The 19,145-nt window shown below is 34.2% G+C and overlaps 1 protein-coding gene across 4 annotated transcripts; it reads left to right on the top strand.

The window, feature by feature from the left end:
- Positions 1-5,521: 5,521 nt before the first annotated feature.
- Positions 5,522-19,000, top strand: LOC112711090 (uncharacterized). 4 transcript variants are annotated; one of them, XM_029289103.2, is made up of 18 exons: positions 5,522-5,897; positions 6,961-7,400; positions 8,731-8,851; positions 9,050-9,148; positions 9,884-10,034; positions 10,115-10,244; positions 11,558-11,648; positions 11,761-11,901; positions 13,363-13,463; positions 14,076-14,189; positions 14,942-15,177; positions 15,891-15,949; positions 16,070-16,255; positions 16,356-16,479; positions 16,613-16,671; positions 16,935-17,080; positions 17,166-17,330; positions 18,344-19,000. In XM_029289103.2, the coding sequence occupies exons 3-18, from the start codon at positions 8,818-8,820 to the stop codon at positions 18,644-18,646; spliced, it is 2,139 nt and encodes a 712-aa protein (XP_029144936.1). In that variant the 5' UTR covers positions 5,522-5,897; positions 6,961-7,400; positions 8,731-8,817; the 3' UTR covers positions 18,647-19,000. The 4 variants fall into 4 exon arrangements, with proteins under 4 accessions (XP_029144936.1, XP_025619422.1, XP_072059156.1 ...); XM_025763637.3 differs by having other exon boundaries at positions 5,588-5,897; positions 9,060-9,148; XM_072203055.1 differs by having other exon boundaries at positions 5,596-5,897; positions 9,018-9,148.
- The last annotated feature ends 145 nt before the right edge of the window (positions 19,001-19,145 follow it).

Here is a 19,145-nt window from a genome sequence, read left to right as displayed (position 1 = left end):
ATGCGTACGCATGATTTTGTTGAATTCACCACTTGTGCGTACGCATGGAGGCATGCATAACTTAAAATAATCATCCGTATACCTAATGAATTGAACATCTGTCATATTTTAATTGTTAGATACTTAAATCCAACTTCAATAAACTAAACAACCACTGTAGAACAAAAAAAATCATCCGCATATCTAGTAAAAGGAACATTCATCATATTATAGGTTGACCACAACTTCTAAGATGCGCATTAAAGTTCTCATTTATCAGATATCTAGAATAATAATGGCATATGTTTTATAAGTGATAACTTCATATCCTACGTAGTTGACCTAATTAAGTAGGATTTAACGAGATTATTACATGTTTGTGATGATAGCCCCATGCCCTCAAATATTTTTTTACAAAGTCTTCAATCTTAACTCACTTATAACTAAATTTCATTACTCAAACCTGACTTGAATTCAGTCAACGTTAAACTAAATCCAACCCAAACTATATAACAAGAGAAACACTCAGAGCATGTGCACGTAGTAAGAGGCAAACCAAATAAAATACCAACCTTATACCCAAATAAGCATCCACGTCAGAATGAAGATAACCATTCGCGTATATAATAAATTGAACATCCGACATATTTGTTATGAAACAACTAATAAATTGACCAAAAAATACTATAATTTAATCAATTTTCAACACAAACTAGCTATTCCTAAAAGAGTTTAATAATGATATAAATCTGCCAAATTCTTCCGGTTCATTCTACCCAACATATATATCCAACTCTCTATTGTCAGAGCAAAAAATTCACGTACAAACAAAAATAAATCACTAACTCCAAAAAAATATCTCAACAAAAAGTCCAAAATTAACTAGTGTAAACACTGATAAAAGTAATTTCTCATAGAGTATCAATGTCAATGGTTCATATGTTTTACTTTTTATCTGTCAGGATAAAAACACTATGATAATTTTTATTGGTTGGGAACACTATAGTTTTGGTGAATGTATTGAAATTTGAATGAGTGGGCGTTAAGCTACCATTACCACTTATACAGATAGATGAATAAGCAACCATACTCCTTCTTTGATTAGAAAATAATAAAGTCCAAATTCAAAGAAAAAATTATCCTGTATAAGCTAATGCCATAAAACATGCACACTAAAAACAACATAGATGGTTAACTCTATGCAAGCCTACGTACAAAAACTAAGGCTATGTACCTCTTCATCAAGTTGACCATCATCAACACCTATATTGGCAATGGTTAACCCCATTTGATATGTATCATCACTGACACATGAAGATTGGGCATTATAACCTACTTTCCTAAGTGAACAATCCATGTCCTGATTCTTTCCAATTGCCTTCAATGCTAATCACGACAAGAGAGCCGCCGGGGCGCCGGAAAGGGAGACGCAATAAGGGATCGTGAAAATGTGATGCGGCGGCGGGTCGAGGTTGCGGGATAGAAGCCGGTAGAACGTCACATCAACTGCGGCGGTGGCAAGGGGGACGCGAGTCAGCAATGTTTCCTTGGGGGGGGGGGGGGGGATGGGTGGCGGAAATTGCGGCTTCGTCGATCACCTTAGGTTAGCGCTCTCTCGGTAGTGGTGAAACTGCGTATTCAAGAGAAGGGGACTGCGTCACTAATCCTAATTATTTTCAAATTTCCTAATGATAATGAATGTAATTCCCTGCTGATAATAAATATAATTAATTGTTAATCTGTATTAAATAATTCCTATTTTAAACCATTGTTCCCGTTGTTCCATTTTTACTTATTCATCTATACTTTTTTTTTAAATATTTGATGCAGAAAAAATAGGTAAAGAAAAAAAAAAGTGTTAAATTAGATTCTTTTCCTCAAAAAGTATTTCGCCTCCTTACATGGCAAAGGATTCGATCGTTTCAAACCATTTGGACCGTTTAACAAAACATATTTTTAAAATTTTTTAATAACCGTTAAATAGTTTTTATTTAATATTAATTATAAATTAATTTTTTATATATTATTTAATTATAAAATCTATTTTTATTTTATAAATTATTTTTTTATCATTCATCTGTCATGTTTATTGGGAATAAAAAACTAAAACAATAATAAATTAGATCTTTCGTTAATCGTAATAAATATTTTGCAATTTTAATCGATCATAATTTTATCATTGATCTAATTATATATGTATCGGGTTGAAAAAATTGTGTTTGTTAAAAATTCAAACCAATCGATTGAAATTGAGACTTCCCGAACTTCAATCGATTGAAATTGATACACAACCGATTGCATTTTACAAGGCATGTGGGGTTTTTTTTATTCAATCGATTGGTCATATTACCCAATCGATTGAAATCATGAAAGCAATATGGGGTTTAGTTAATTCAATCGATTGGTTTTGTTACCCTCAGTAAATTATTATTTTCGAAAACCCCATTTTTCAACTTTAATTCCCCAAATACGCATTTTTTTATGCAAAGCAAATTCGCCGCATTATAATTTTTATAGAGTTCGCCTAATCCCGACGAACTTCACTTCAAATTCTAAAAAAATGGCTAATTCAAATTCTTAAACATAATAGTTTTTTTTAATTGATAATGAGAAAAGATTCTTGTTAAATATGGCTTATTCTCGTGTATTAGGGGTGTTATCGGTTCGGTTTGATTCGGTTTTGAACAAAAAATCAACCGAACCGATATGTTCGGTTCCTACAAACACACAACCGTTCGATTTGTTACTTTTACAACAATCGAACCGAACCGAACCAACAACGGTTTGGTTCGGTCGATTTTTTTATTTTTAATTTCTAATGAGAAAAATATGAATCACAATAATTAGAGGTTCAAAATAGTCAATAAACTAAAATAATAAGAGTAAAACATTGAAATGGTTAGGGGTTGGGGATTTTTGTTGTTAGGTTAAAGATTAAAATGGTTAAAACATTGAAATGGATGCATATGTTCGGTTCGGTTCGGTTTCTATCAAACCGAACCGATCGATTTTGTCATGGAAAAAAAACCAATTTTTTCGGTTTTTAAATTGGTTGTTGTAATTTTCGGTCTGGTTCGATAACTTACACCCCTATCGTGTATCTGTGTATTTCTGGAGATGATGATAATGGTTGCTATTAAGGTTGAAAAAGTCATATCTGTATTTTTTGTGTATTCCTATGTACTTTATAGACGATCATAATGGCTTAAAAATAAATTTGATTTTTGTTGGTTTTGAAAAAAATTATAGAGTTCGGGTCAGGCGAACTCTATAAAAAAATATAGAGCGCAGGGTTTTGGAAAATGATATTTTTTTCAAAAGATCTTTTACAAAAGTAAAAATGATTTTAGTGTTATAGGACGTAGTGTACTGAAAATTTTTTTATTAGAAATTTTTTAAGATGTCAGGTATATTTACGGATACTGAGATGGATGAGCAATACCATGAGGACGATGATATTAACCAACAAGAAGAGTTAGTATGTGACCAAGATATAATTGATGAACAATATAAATCCGAGCAAGACTTTGAAGATGAATTTACTGAGGGAATAACAGAACCAATCGATTGAATTAACTAAATCCAGATTGTTTTGATGATTTCAATCAAAACCAATCGAATTGAATAAGAAAAACCCCACATGCCTTGCAAAATTCAATCGATATCAATTCCAATAGATTGAAGTTTGGGAAGCCTTAATTTCAATCAATTGGTTTGTGCATCCAATCAATTGAATTTCTAGCCAATACGATTTTTCCAACCTAATACGTTTGTAACTGGATCAATGATAAAATTATGATCGATTAAGATTGCAAAATATTTATTATGATTAATGGAAGATCTAATTTATTATTATTTTAGTTTTTGATTCTCAATAAATATGATAGATGAATGATAAAAGAATAGTTTATAAAATAAAAAATAGATTTTATAATTAAATAATATATAAAGGAATAATTTATAATTAAAATTAAATAAGGACTATTTAGCAGTTATGAAAAAACTTAAAAAATATATTTTGTTATAAGACCATTTAATAGTCCAAAGATTCTGGGACCATCGAATCTGATGCCTCCTTACATTTTATAAGTAAAGTTTATATCAATGATGCATATATAGGAGATAAATTTTTAATAATAGATTGTTTGAATTTCAAACACACTTTTTTTATTATTTTAATTTACATTTATTCAATTCCTGAGTAAAGTACAACTTCAGTCTCTATCCATTTACCCGAACGGCAACAGGATTATTGAAAAAAAATGATCAAACTCTGATCCTGTGCTCCGATTGACAATGCAGTTTTTCTGTCACTTTCACAGCAAAAGATTGACAAAAATTGCTGACATATCTAAGTAAGCGAATGAGGTGGATGACTAAGGTGGTTAGGTGGAAGATGAAAGCCCATGTGGCTTGTTAGAAAGGATAGGGGCTTATCTGTCCTCTTCCACGTCACACGAGCGACTTCTGGAGAGGTTAAAATGACGTCGATCGTGTGACGTGGAAGAGGACAGATAAGTCCCTGTCTTTTCCAACAAGCCACGTGGGATTCCATCTTCTACCTAACCACTTTAGCCATCCACCTCATTTGCTTACCTAGACACATTAGCAGCAATTTCTGTCAATTTTTTGTCGTGAAAGTGACAAAAGAACCGCGTTGGCAATCAAAGCACATGGTCAATGTTTGAAATGGATTATTTTTTTTGTCAAGAGTCGCATTGTCATTCAGATAAATAGAAAGGGATTGGATTGGTACTTGTTCTTGTATGGATACCTGAAGGGAGAGCTCGGTCCCTGGGAGTGCCGACCTTTGAGCTTTTGTGGAAGTCCGAGCTTTTCTCCAAGGAGATGTCCAATTGCACAGAGCGTGAGCAAGGAATAAGGGGGGAGTGTACCTGCAAAGGCACTCCGAAGCTTAAGTCAGTATTGAAAATTCAATGTATCCTTTGAAGATAAAATATCATACCTTTATAGGTGAGATAAAATAGGTCGGTTACGTTTCTATTGATCATCGGAATTGAAGAGCAATTAATAGGTTTTTTAATAAGTGATAATGTCTGGTCGAACGTTTTTATTCCAGGATGTAGTCCGTTGAGTCTGATTGTAACGTATAACGCCAAATTATAACGTAAAGTGCCAAATTATGGTGCATAATGCCGAGTTATTGTATATAATGCCGAATTATAACATCAGATTTGTAACTGCCGTATCAATACTTTATTCTTCAATTTTCTTTGAAGTAATAAGTGCTTTAATTAACTTCTGAAATTCTATTGTGCCTAGCAGGTGATAAGATTTTGGGACTTTCTACCTTTCTCATATTTGGTAACTTTTTTTTTGGGACTTTCTACCTTTCTCATATTTGGTAACTTTTTTTTAATGCTACTATTTAAAGCATAGATGTAAAAATCAGACCGACCAGACGGCTGGATTGAAAAATCGGTGACACAGCTCCAAAACCGGTCTGAATTTGACATTTGATCGGACAAGGAATGAATCGGTGTGAACCGGTTTAAACTGACCAATTTTTGTGAACATCGGTGAACCGGCAGATTTGAGAAATCTGGACGGGTTCGAATTTGTAGTTAAAAAAAAAACCAACCCTAATTCACTCTCACTCTCACTCTCTCACTCTCACTCTCACTCTCATTCCAATTGAACTGAACGGCAGAGCGGCAGCTGCAGCTCACAGAGCTTTCACTGCCACCGAGCCTCTCGCCGGTTCCCGTGCGTCCCTCGCTCGCCTGTCGCCTCCGTCCGTGTCGCGTCTTCACTGCCTTTGCGGGCTGTGCTTCGCGTGTCGTGTCCGCCGCAGTGGGTCGCCTTCACTGCTGTGCTTTGCCGTGAGCTCGCTTCTCTGTCTCCTTCTTTTCTGCGTGCCGTCAGCTGTGAGCCCGTGGCTTCTCTTCTCTGTTGAGGTGAGTTTTTTATTATTGAAACATGTTCTTGACTGATTGGATCTGGATGATATTGATTAGCCATATATTTAACTTTTGCAAGGTGGTAAATATGGATAGGTTGGTTTTGCATCATTGCATTTGCATTTAATCAAACATATTAAAGGCTCTGGTAATAACACTTGGTTAATCTGAACATGAAGACAAGGATAAGTTACTTATAATCCTTATGCATTTCCTGATTAATCACATTGAGAAGCCTTCATAGTTTGGTAAAACATAGTTTCCATGTTTTTATCTTAGTCCTCTTTGTGATGTTTAAACCACCAAGTGTGTTCGTGTGCATTATTGTTCAACACCGACTAGATAGGTGATTTCTGTAAATTTTTAACTTTCATATCTCAATTAACAGATAAACCAGTGAGTGAGAAGTTACATGATTGACCAAGTAACAGATGGAGAAGATATAAGCGTGCAGCTTCATTTGATTGCAGAAAAGTTGCTCTTCTGTTTTCAATATTATAAGTTCTAACAGATTATTCAATGAAAGAACAAGTTTTCTATTTAGGATTTGATTGTTGCTGTTTCTTCTATATTGATTGTTGATATTTTTTTTTAAAGATATGCATATATATTGATTTATACCATGGTTGGTTGGAATAAGCATTGGTTGGAGAGGTTCTGTGAATTGATTAGATAATAGCTTATGTGATAGTGTGATTAGATGATTGGAAACTATGTATGTTACTCCTTGGACATAATTTATGGATTATTCCTCTTATTGTGTCAACTTAAGATATTATTATAGTATTGATTAATTTTATGTCTATTTTTGTATTACTTATTTTTATAAATTGAGACTACTGTCAAAGAAAACATGTATTTTAAATTTTAATTTTAAGTTTTTTTTACTATTTTATATTTTTATTTAAGTAATAACGGGTCAACCGGTTCTATCAGTGGCCCACCGATTAAACTAGTGACCCAGTAACCCAATAGCCTGAATGGTTTGATCACCATTTCGGTTTTGATAACTATGATTTAAAGCACATGCTAACAAATGAGCCAATTCCTATATCTACAGGAAAGCAAACAAAAGCATTAGGAAGAAGGATATAGTGACACGTGGAGCTATATGTCTGCATTTTGAGGAAATGAATAGTACTAACCAACCATAGCCACAAAACTGAGGGTTTGGGCCTTCGTCCAATTTTCAGTGACTGCAAGTCACAGCACAGAATTTCCCTGCCACTAGACCTTTGCCCACCCCAACCATTCAATTCACCAGCCACTTCTGCCTTACTCCAACAGTTTCCAATTCTTTCTTCTCTCCCTTCAAAAATTTACTCCTTTTTCATTAACCCATAGCTCTGAGTTTGACCTATTTTGACAGCTCTACCGTTTAAACTTGCATCGGATTTACCTCCTCTGTTAAATTCCATATACTTGGAGGAGACATGGCTCTGATGAGGTTTCATCGTGTGAAGCAGATTTCGAAGTTTCTAGCACCTCTTCTTACCACAGGTGTGTCTCCTGCCTGCTGCAAATTTCATTTTCCCTTTGCAAGCTTTGAATTTGAAATTTTTATTGTGCATTACGAAAAGCTTGTTTGGTTACTAGGATATTAGATTAAGAGAAAATACTTAGTTCTGCCTTTGTATTTTGAATGCCAGTTTTCATAAAAGGTTTGTGATCCTTTTAATTTTATTATTTATTGAACTTTATTCATTGGGTTAGTTAAATTAATACAAATAATTTAGCTTTTTTCTATTTTACTTTGTTTTTCGTTGTTGTTTTGTTTCCCTTAAAATTTTCATCCAAATAGATGACTTGAGTTTTAGAGCATTTTGGAAGTTCTGTTGTTACAATTGCTTAGGTCTTATAAGTGGAAAGTAAGTACAAAAGTTCACCTAGTGATTGAACTCATTCTTTTAATTGTTTAAGAAAAAGGTGTAGCATGGGAGCATTTCTGGTTAGTAGTTGCATTTGAAATAAATAAAGATAAACTTATGAAGCATTGGTGCTCTTAAATGGTTGCTGTACACCCATATGTTGTACGAATACGAATATGAGTATTGAACACCATACGGTATGATTTGTGGTAAGCAACTTTATGAAGGAAGAAAAAAGGGTAAGAAATTAAGTTTAGAATAATAGCATTTCTGAAGATACACATATGATACTCATATGTTTGTAAAAATGAAATATTTGTGCATTATAGAGCTTTCACCAATACTTCTTGGTTACCCATAGGCTCTAATTTATCAATTATTGTAACAATTTGATGGTTTCCGACCTTTATTGGGAGCTTATCTTGTAGTTGTTGGTTACTCAGACGTACTTTTTTAGTCCATCATTGTACATATACATATTAGTCCTTATAAAACATCAAAATTTACTATAAAATTGTTTGATTTACTTTGAAACTATTTGTTGCCATCTATCTTATATTTTGACTATTAAATTATTTAAATATTATATTTTCATATTATCATATAGTAATATATACTCATTTACCCATATAAAAGTATTTACCAATATTTTTCTTCTCCCATTCTTGTAGGATGCCAAATATAGATACTATACACATGCCTATGCAACTTAGGAAAAGCTGTCTAATATGATGTCCGGAGTTTCTCATTTTTTTCTTTAAATGAAAGCATGCTCGTCGATATGTTTGTCAAGTTGTTTTGGGGTTCTGTTTCTGTTGCCTGTGCATCTTTTGCTCCCAGCTTCCCTCAGTTGTTTTTCTCTTAGGACATACTACCAAATAAGATTATGAAAATACTATTCACTAGTATAAATTTCTATGTGCGTTTTGTTTTAAAAAATTTTCTTCTCTTCTCCTGTCTAGGTGATTGCTATCAACAATCTGGCAAAGTGTTCAACTTAGAAGGTTTGTCTGTAATACCCACTCTCTCTGCTCAGAAGCTAATTACTAATGGGATTCAAGTCAGAGAATTTCACGAACAAAGGTAAATAATTTTGAAGGTTCAACTGTTTGGTGGTGTTTCGAATTTTGAATTTTTTTTTCTTTTTTGTTGCATTTGAAGTTGTGTCTGAGCAGGACATGGATAAGAATAAATTATATCATCTTATATTAATGATAAATTTGAAGCCTAATCATTTTGGCAATTCTAGCCTTGTTAGGTTTCCTGACTTCTGATTGGCAGCTTCATTCAGGTTCTCAACAATGGCTGATGCATCACATGAACCTGCCCTTGAAATTGACCTCTTGTCTTTCATTAGAGCTTCATTGGATGAGTTTGAAGGTATTTATTTCGCTAATCTACATCTCTAGTCTCTATGCAGTGTCCTTCTCTTTCTGTTAATAATACTTCTATATCAGGGGGAAAAAAGAGAAAATTAAGCTACAACTTTTCCTGTCTTTGTTTTTTACTTCATTTCCCATTAACAGTTCCTGTTTTCAATTTTTCATGATTCTAATTCCTATTTGGTTACATGTATCATTGTTACTTTTTAGTAAATGCAAGTGATGACTTGCCTGTCTTCCCTGCGCAAATTGAGAGAAAGAAATTAAGAAGCAAGATTAATAAATGTGGCTGGTTCAAACTAATGGCTGCATTTCTGTTTTAATTCATTTGTTATTAAAAGTGGTTATTCATGTAATGCTGCTGCTATAAAAGTGAAAACACAAAAAATAGCTTTATGTTTTAGAAATTTCTTGAAGTGTGAATCCCATTTTCTATAACAAGAAAATGCAAAGAATCAAAATATATGTTGTTCCTCAATTTGTATATTCAATGTAAATGAAAACTAGAAGTAATCCAAAGCAAACAGGATTTACATTTTTCTTTTAATTTTGTGCATTTCTGAGCAGTGTAACTGAAGTAGCATTCCTGAATAGTTAGGATTTGAATTCTATACATGGTCTTTTTCTATAATTACACAAGTCCAATTCTAGGACATGTTTTTATGTTTTGAGATTTAAGGCATACTCTTTGCTTTTTCCCAATTAATTTATTGCTTGAACTTTGAATTTGCAGGAACCCATCATTGTTGGTTGAATCTATCTAACAAAGATAAGCAACCTTTTGGGGGTGATGGAGTCTTCTTGATTCTTGCTTTAGAAAATTTGGACCATCAAATTTTGCTTGAAAAATTGAAGACTATCCAGAAGAGATTCAAGAAGGATATGTATTATTCCCTCACTCCCTCTACCCTTGATACAAGTAGGGTGATGCTTTTTCAATAATTGAATATACTTTTTGTGGCAGGTGCCCCCATATTTTCATTATGTGCTCAAAACCAACCCATCCTTCTGTCGATCGACTTCAGCTGGCTCATTTAGTGATGACAGAAAATATCACGGTTCCCATTTTGTTGTCTCAACAGACATTTCCTGAGGTGTGATAAGATCTATTGTTAGCTTCTAAAATATGTAAAAATTTGTTGATGTCTAATATCTCTACCATGATGCAAAATTTATATGTTAATTATTTGCTAAATTTGTGTTTCCCACGACTTTTAATTATCAAATCAGTCGACAACTCAGGTAGGGAATGCTTTGTTAGAACTGATGCATGAGACTAATAACTAATGTTGCATTGAAATAATAGAATTCATGTTATTGTAATTTGTAAGTATATAATTATAAGAAATAGCTTAAGTCAATAATTCTTTATTTTGGTTATTATAAAAAATAAGCTGTATTTATTTCTTCTTTCTATAAATGTTGATATGGTGATTGCAATGTTGATAAAGCAAATCAGGCACAAGTAGTTGTCTCACTTTTGCATCTCTTCTCTTTTCTCACTGAACATCTATTTCACAACCTTACTGATTTAAATTTTTATCAGTTGTGGAGATTTCTTCTTCAAACATCATCTCGATTCTCATTAAAACTAGATATTTGTTAGATGTGAACAATTTATCTCATGAGATTTGATTTATCGGCAGTCTAAATTTTTATTTACAGATGGAGTCATGATGGCTAGCTTTGCTGATAGTTTTAATTTGTGTAATATAACCCTCCAGCCAAAAGAAAAACATGATAACAATATAGAATTATCAGCTTGAATAACCAATCTATTTCACATTATTCCACCTAAGATCATGCATCTGTTTCTTAGAACACTAGTTTGCAGACTGCAAGGCAAGAGTGGGGGTCCTCAGCATTTGCAAACTAGAAGATTTAGTTTTGGTGCACCTGGCATGACATATAACAGTCACATCCTTAACATTGCTATACAAATCCAAAGAAGTGGGTTATTTCACTTTATTTAGACCTAATTGGTGTATAATATTTAGTCTTTAGATACACTTATCTGGTTGACTAAAACCAGATGGCTTTAGAAAATCAATCTTCTCATGCTTGCCCAATCAATCTTGGAATTATTACATAATTATTTGAGGGAAGTAGGTTATAAAACATACTCAAATCCAAGTAGGTTATATAGTTTCTGGCTGCTTATAGTGACTGCCTAAATTGTTAGTGGACAGAATGAAATTTAAAAGGGGAATTAATTAATGTTCTGTTCCCAGTGTCCTCGAAGTTTAAGTTGCTATCTGAATCAATGTTTCAGAATAGGAAAAGTTTTTGCATTCATGATATCCATGTATACCAACTAACCATCTTGTTTTTCTAATGTTGATGTTTTTGTGAGTGTATAGTGTCATCTGTTGCAATTTATTCACAATAATTCTTTTGATATTTATAGCTAGAGAAAGGTGCAAGGTACATCTTATTTAAAAAAGTTACAAGCCCAGTTATTTATCATGAGAAGGTGGATCTTGAAGTTTTATACCAAGGTATTGTGCTTTTCTATTCTGAAATGGCATTTGTCTACTGTTTTTTTCCCTGTGGTGTGTATTTGCATGCACGTGCACTAGCCACTAATTTTGACTATGGGGCCAAATGTAGCTGTTCAGGAGTTACAGATGCAACCTGATGGTGAATCCAAGTCATCTGATGTATTGAAGTCTCCATCTTGGAAGCAAAATGGGAGCAACAAGGATCAATATATTTGTTATCCTATTCAGAATTTACTTCTCTCTTATCCAGGTATAAACTTCATCTGTCTCCTAATAGCATTGGCTTACCAATTTTCTGAGTATGAGTTGGCAAAATCAGATACGTAACCCTTTCTTGTTTCATCATACTCTTTCTCTGCCATTCTCTCTCCCTGACCCCCTCCCTCCTTTCCTCCCTCCCCCTTTTCTCTTTCTTCTCTTTAACTATTCTCTTATACTTATAAAAGTGGAACTGGGTATCAGAAAAATAATTAGAGCTCGAGTAATTGATGGATACAACAAATTTGAAACAATTTTAGGGGTTTCGACAAGTCCACGTGGAAGAGATTTTGTTATTTCATTGTAATTATAAAGATTTTGTTAAAAATAAGCATAGTTTTTTATTGTGGATGGCGGTGAGCCAAAAATCTGCCATAAAAAATGGCGGATGGCATTGCGGGAAATGGCGGGTTACCTAAAAAATGCATATATATGTACAAAAAATATGCAGAAAAATTGCAAATATAATAAACTATAAAATCTAATCTATATAATTATTTTTCTAGTTATAAGACATCCAATTAATGCAGCAAACAAATAAACATAAGACATAGAACATAAAAACTAAAAACTTAAAAGAAGGACCAATTCTACTGTAACGGACATATGGTGTCATTGGTGTTTCCTTCTTCCACAGTACTAACATATTTCTAGCCTGGGTCAATTCTACTGGAATGGACAGCAGCGGCAGGACGAGCAGGAGCAGTGCCAGCAGCATGACCAGCAGAGGCAGAGGCAGGTGCAGGGACGGGCATTAGAATCAGGGGCTGGTCTGGAAGTTGACATAGTGAACGGAACTGAATGGGAAAAAAATTGGAGGAAGAGAGGTTTATGAGGGAAGAGAAGGAGACAGTGAACTGAACGGAAAAAAAGGAATGTATGTAACTACGAACCAGAAAAAGAGGGAACTGTGGTGATGAGCAGCGATGACGACCAGCAGTGACGGGCGGCGGCAGGCAGCGATGACCAGCGACGACGGGTGGTGATGAACGGCGATGGACAGCGGCAAAGATCGGCGGCGATGGAAGGCACAGAGAAGAGAGAACAGAGACGGAGAGCCGTTTTTGACGTGAATAAGAGAGGAAGAGAAGCTTTTGAATAACAGGCTGATTAGGGTTACATGTATCACTTAGGGTTTCCTAATTTACCCAATTATCCTCAGATTTTTTAAAAAAATTCGAAAAAACCTGCCATTTCCGCCTTTTTCATGGCGTTCCGCTATCGCGTGACCGCAATTGCTGCTGCCTTTTCACCCGCTGTGAAAACCACGTCGCCGTGGCCTCTGTATGGCAGCAAGGACCCCCCCTCATCGGCCATACCCGATATTTTAAAACACTGAAAATCAGGAAATCTAAATTTTTGGCAATTTGGATCTTATAAAATTCTTAATTCATCTGATGAGCCCACTCTTTAGAGGTATTTATTTGCCCTTTTTCCCCTTCCTTCTTTACAGGTTGCGTCTCTGCAGATGACAGCTTGAACCGCCTCTTCTTTTCAGACTGCAATCATCATAGGATTGTTATATCAGATGACAATGGAGAGATTCTGGACTGTGTATGTACAACAATTATTTAAATAAGTTTAGGATAAAGTACTTTTTGATTCCAGGTCCAGTATTAGCTGCTTTTTAAATGTCATATTGTGACAGTAAAGCTGACAAAGGCTCCGCCAACTATTCTTGTTGTCTATAGGACATCTAACATCCCTCGCACCAATTGTCCAATAATCAACTATGTGCTTAAAAGATCAAATCTCCAAATGGTCGTCAGAATATCTGTTCACTAATGAGTTTGTTCATATGATTTACATCCCCTCACTTAACCAGAGGTGTTGAAACAAATCAAACAATTGCCATCTCATGCAGTTGTATTAGACTAGTTTTTACATATTGTTAAGTTTGTAGATTGACTTGTTGTGTTCATCTCTGCCTGTTCCCATTCTGTTAATATTCTTGCATAGAAGAAATATCTGCTCTCTCTTGTAACATCAGATTATGCAAATGTTACTTTGGCGTTTTATTGAGTTTGCTGTGTTTATTTGTCAGAGTCACAATAGAAAAATGAATATTCCTTTTACTATTTTTAGTATTTTATATCATTCTCCCATTTCCTTTTAGAGGAAGAATGAACCCAAAACATTACAGTGACATGTTTCAATCTCTCTCAGATTGGTTCTTCTCCAGGATTTGAGGATGGAGATTTTGGATCTGCTAAATTAGGGCGCCCTGCAGGTTCTTATTACCATGCTGAGGAGGATTGCTTATATTTTGTTGATTCAGAGGTATGTATTTGGATGTATCCATAGTTTATTATCAGCTTTGGACTCGGTTTCATATACGTTGGGTACTTTATATGCATCAGTTTGACCATATCAATGATATATCCCTTTGTTTATCTGTGGCTATGCCAAACTAGTATGATTTGGCGAGCTCATTCTACAGGATTAGTATAAAATACATTGTCGAATTTTCTGCAGTTAGACTAAATTCAACCCTTGCATTAATTTAGTGTTCATTGTCTTATTTACACACTTAAGATGCATGATTGCTGTTAAATTTCATCCTTATACCTAGAATGCAACTTGGTTTTGGATGATAATGTGCATATTTTGGTTCATGTTGAATGAAGCAGTTGAGGCTGAGAATTCCTGATAATGTCAATGGAAATGAATGAAAACAACCAATCTTATTGATCCAAATCAACACACTGAATTTTGTAACAGATATTTTCCTTGGTCCTATGCTGTTTGAGTTTTAACATTTCAAGGGAGATATCTAGATATTTTGTATAAATGGCTTGAGGGTATGCCTCAGAGAGCAGAACTAGATAATAAGAATGTAGTCTTACATTAAGGGAAGGAGAAACTAGTCTAGAGTTATGTTGCCTGCTGTTTTATGCTTCTCTTTTTTGTTCCTGTCTGAAGGAATATTATTATTATTATTAACGGATTTCCTTTTATTTTTTGTTGACTCATTTAGTAAAGTTATAGAGTTTTCTTTTATGGTTTCCTTATACCATTTCTTGTTTCTTAAGAATCATGCTATCAGGAAAGCTGATCTGGGTGGTCGATTAGTGGAGACACTTTATCCTGCCACTGCCTCTAGCAAACGTTTTCACCTATGGAATTGGATCAGGAATAAGCTTGGTTTAGAAAACAGTGAGGAGACCAATGCTGAGGAAACATATGAAGTATTGGATTCTGAATCACTATATTTCCCTTGGTATCTGCTGAAATCAGTTGATGACACATTTTACATTATAGATCGCAGGTAAATGATTTGATATATTTAACTTCTTTTAATAATATAACGTGCACTTCTGGACTTACAGGATGTCCAAATTATTTGAATACCTTACATTGTACCCCTGATGTTTGGTGCATAATCAATTTCTTTAAGTTAATTCTGGCTGAAAGCTTTGCCATACAAGAGCGTCAAGCCCACCCTTTTATTTTTTGGTCCCCTTTGTCTCTCTTTGTTTGCACCTGAGCCTTTGTAACAAGAAAAGAAAAACAAAGAAAAAAATCTTCATCTTATATCAAACTTGTATGTAGGCCTTGAGGCCATTGAGTCTATGGCTGTCAATTTCTGTGCATGGCTCAACTGTGGTGAGTTTCGGATGTTGGTTCCGTATTTTTCTGTTTTGAAACGGACTCTGGACATTAATAATCCGTTTTATTTTACTACAATTGATAATCATGGCTTAAATGTTGGTTTTAAAAATGTTTCTTGTATTTATGGAGCAGAGCTGCTCAAGGGTAACTGTCATTTACTGTAATCTTTTTTATTCCACAATTCTATGTGACTTATTTGTCTATTCAAATCTTAAATCGTGCTTCTCTGGAATTCTCATATTCCTTTTTCCTAGATCTTCCTTCTTGTGCTAAGATTTGATTATTCATAGTTGATAACAATGCTAACTTTTATGGTTCATGTTGTGCCTCCATCTTCTGTTAATGCTTATTATGTGTATTTTCTTGCAGCTTTCAAACTTTATGGACCATGGATATTGGTTCAGGAAAGATAGATAAAGTTTATAAAGGTCAGATATGATACTAGATATAATGGATTTTTATCGAAAGTATCTCGTTCCTAGCTTGAACCGAAAGTATCTTGTTCCTAGCTTGAACCAAAGAGTTGTTGTAATGTATATTTATAACAGGTTCTTCTACAATCCTGGAGATCTGCAGACAGCAGATCACAGAAAACTTATCTATCCTAGATCAAGTTCCCTCTGATTGGTTTAAACATCAAAATCAACATGCTTGCTTGCTGGAAGGCATCCCAAACTCTGATCTTTTAGCGTCAGTGACAACCCTACAGAATCATGTTATTATTTGTGATACAGGTTTTGTTTTCTGATTGTTACTCAACAGTCAACATTTCATGGCACATTATATTGTTGCATTTATGATTTCTCTTAACAACCAGTTTTTGTATATCACTAGTTGGACAGAGGATTATGAAGGTTGACAGAGAATCAATGGTGTTTTCAGACTTCAAGTTGTCTAATTTAGGGATACTTGGATTACCATATTGGTTGAATTCCCCTCTTGAAACATTTTATGCTGCGTAAGTTATTTTTCTTGACATTTTGTTGATCATTAAAATTCCAAACCATCATTTTCCTGTTTGTGTACACAATATTTTAGTTCTTTTCTCCAAGTCAAACATGCTGACTTTCTGGTCAATATTGTTTTGACAGTGAAAATGGACTCTTGGCCACGACAGTAGATCATCTGCAGCATTTTCAGTTGCCACCAGGTCATTCTACACATTAAGATTGGGTAGTATAAATGTGTAACATTCTGTTACAACTTACAAATCAGCTGAGAGACTTCATAGTCTCTTTTTTTATAAATCATACACCAACCTGGACTTCTGTGTATAACAAGAATAGTTTACTAGCCGGGCTGTTCTGTGTAAATATTTTCGTATTTGTACTTTATCATCCACCACAATGCCAGCTGCAGCTTGAATTATTACATATCTTTGCCAACTTAGAATTTTGCTTCAATCTGTGATAGGCAAGGTTTACATAAAGTTGGGTGTGGAGATTTCTGCTGATGTTGAACTTGTAGAACCATTACAAGAATCCTGTATATGGCGACAAGCTAGAGGTTCAGCTACTGAAATTTCTGGAATTGATGATGGTCTAGGATCCATAGACAAGGTTTTTTTTGCCAATTGTAGCATTCTTTGGTGAAGTAGTCTAGTTCTGCAGTTGCCAAAATTTATGTGTTGAACTCTTGGTGTAGGCTGGTGTTGCACAACAGTGGTACGATGAACTGGATGATCTTGCCGCTCCTAAACCCGAAACAGAAATGGTTGTTGAAGATGATAATCTGAATCACAATTTGGTTGTTGACGATGAGAAAATTTGCATCAACTGTTGTGTTTGCAATAGCCCTGGAACAAGTGAGGTATGCATATTTGTTTTTGACCATGCCTTTTTCTCATGTCATTTACTGATTAGAATAGCATACAAGAGATGGTAACATAATTGATGTGCCTTATTCTGGTATTAGTCCAAGTTGTTCTCTTCTGTGGCTCTCTTGAATTAATTTTCTCATTAATCTTGTAAGTTGAGGTATAACTTTCTTCATTATATACATCATTAGGTATATTTCTCAGTCCAACCACTTCACTATTCTTTATAGACTTCCTTTCTGGTGCTTATTTATTCGTTAAATCATGCTTAAGTATGAAATATTTTCCATCTTTACTCTAGATGCATTAACTTGATATATCTATCATTTTTGTTTCTCTTCTTGACAAGCTCACCTATGTTTGTGCTAGTTTTAGTACATTAGTAACTTGAAGTAGATTGCTAAGATTTATTTTGAATTGGGTCAGAAGTTTTACCACAATTTCTCTTGGATTTAGTCCCTATTATAGTTATATCTATAAAGTATTGGTTATTTACCTTTGGAAAGCGATAATGTGTAGTCTGTTTCAATTATATAATGAGTGTTTGTGCATTATGAGAGCCTATATTAATCCTATATCCTCTTCGCACTATTGCTCCTTTCCATATCCATTTGCTTATTTACACATGAAGGTAATCCATAAATTTTAGGATAAATTACATTGATTTTCCCTGAGGTTAATGATATTACATGATATTTCTTGACTTGTTATGCCTTTGTTTATTTCCTCCTTAGAGGAGAGGTTACTGTCAGATTTAAAAAAATACATTACAAGTGTATATGTCACTGTATCATGTATAATATTGCCTAACCCACATGGGAGGTTAGTGTAAGTTACCCTAAACATTTTTCTGTTTTTACTCCCATACCAAACACATCCTCTGTAAAATCTTATACCTGAGGACCACAACGTTAATACTAAAATGCCATTTGAATAACTAGATATTGATCATTATTCAGCTACTTCCGTTTAAACTTTAAACTAATATCTTATTCATTTAATACAGGTTATTATTTACGGGGTACTATATTGTAAACTTAGAAAAGTACCAGACTCGAACGAGGGCAACCGGGAGAAATATGCAGCAAGGATAGTAGATATTTTGAGCTCTAAGAAATGTGGGAAAACAGAGAGAGATTTATGGAGTGCATTTTTGTTGCAATCAAAGGGTGATCTTAGAGACCTTGTCTTCATGAAACCCATACACATCAGAGTAAGGTTAAGTACTCTTGATCATCCTAAGGCTGATAATGGAAGAGACATTATCTCAACAGATTCTTCAATTGAGGTGAAGGTATTTCTGAAATAACACACTAGGTTCAGTTGCACAATTGCAACTTTTCTGTATTTGTTTTTTTATACACCTTGCTCTATTGTTGGGTTTATGATTACGTAGTATTTAGTGGCCATTTTCTAGCTGCTATTTACGGATAGAATTGGCTATAACACACTTTAAATTATGGTCTTATTCGTTTCAGTTGGATATGTTTGGTAATAAATCTAGACATTCAGCGTATGTTATCTTTTGTATGACTTTGAATAGAGAAAGTATCACATGAGAGAATAGAGTTAATGCTCAAAATGTTGCTTAAAAATTGAGGGAATTTGATTTGTAATGTATTCATGCAATTTTAAACATTAATAGCATGTACTTTTATTTCAATAATATGTATTCATTTTGTACTTGAAATATTTTATAGAAAAATGATTAAATTATACCATAGGTTTATCCTAAAGTCACTATAGTATTTTCTTCATCCCAAACACCCATATCGGGCCCAATGCGCAAAATTTCAACTCTTGCCCAG

The sequence above is a fragment of the Arachis hypogaea genome, chromosome 9 (genome assembly GCF_003086295.3).
Source record: "Arachis hypogaea cultivar Tifrunner chromosome 9, arahy.Tifrunner.gnm2.J5K5, whole genome shotgun sequence".
Classification (NCBI taxonomy): Eukaryota; Viridiplantae; Streptophyta; class Magnoliopsida; order Fabales; family Fabaceae; genus Arachis; species Arachis hypogaea.
Note: the sequence above shows the minus strand (reverse complement) of the source record. Positions and strands in the feature narration are given on the sequence as shown.

Coding starts and splice junctions, on each gene's coding strand:
- LOC112711090 (XM_025763637.3), top strand. CDS start 7,334: ATGGCTCTGATGAGGTTTCATCGTGTGAAGCAGATTTCGAAGTTTCTA. Junction 10,035..10,114: donor AAGAGATTCAAGAAGGATAT/GTATTATTCCCT, acceptor TTTTTGTGGCAG/GTGCCCCCATATTTTCATTA. Junction 17,331..18,343: donor ATAGCCCTGGAACAAGTGAG/GTATGCATATTT, acceptor CATTTAATACAG/GTTATTATTTACGGGGTACT.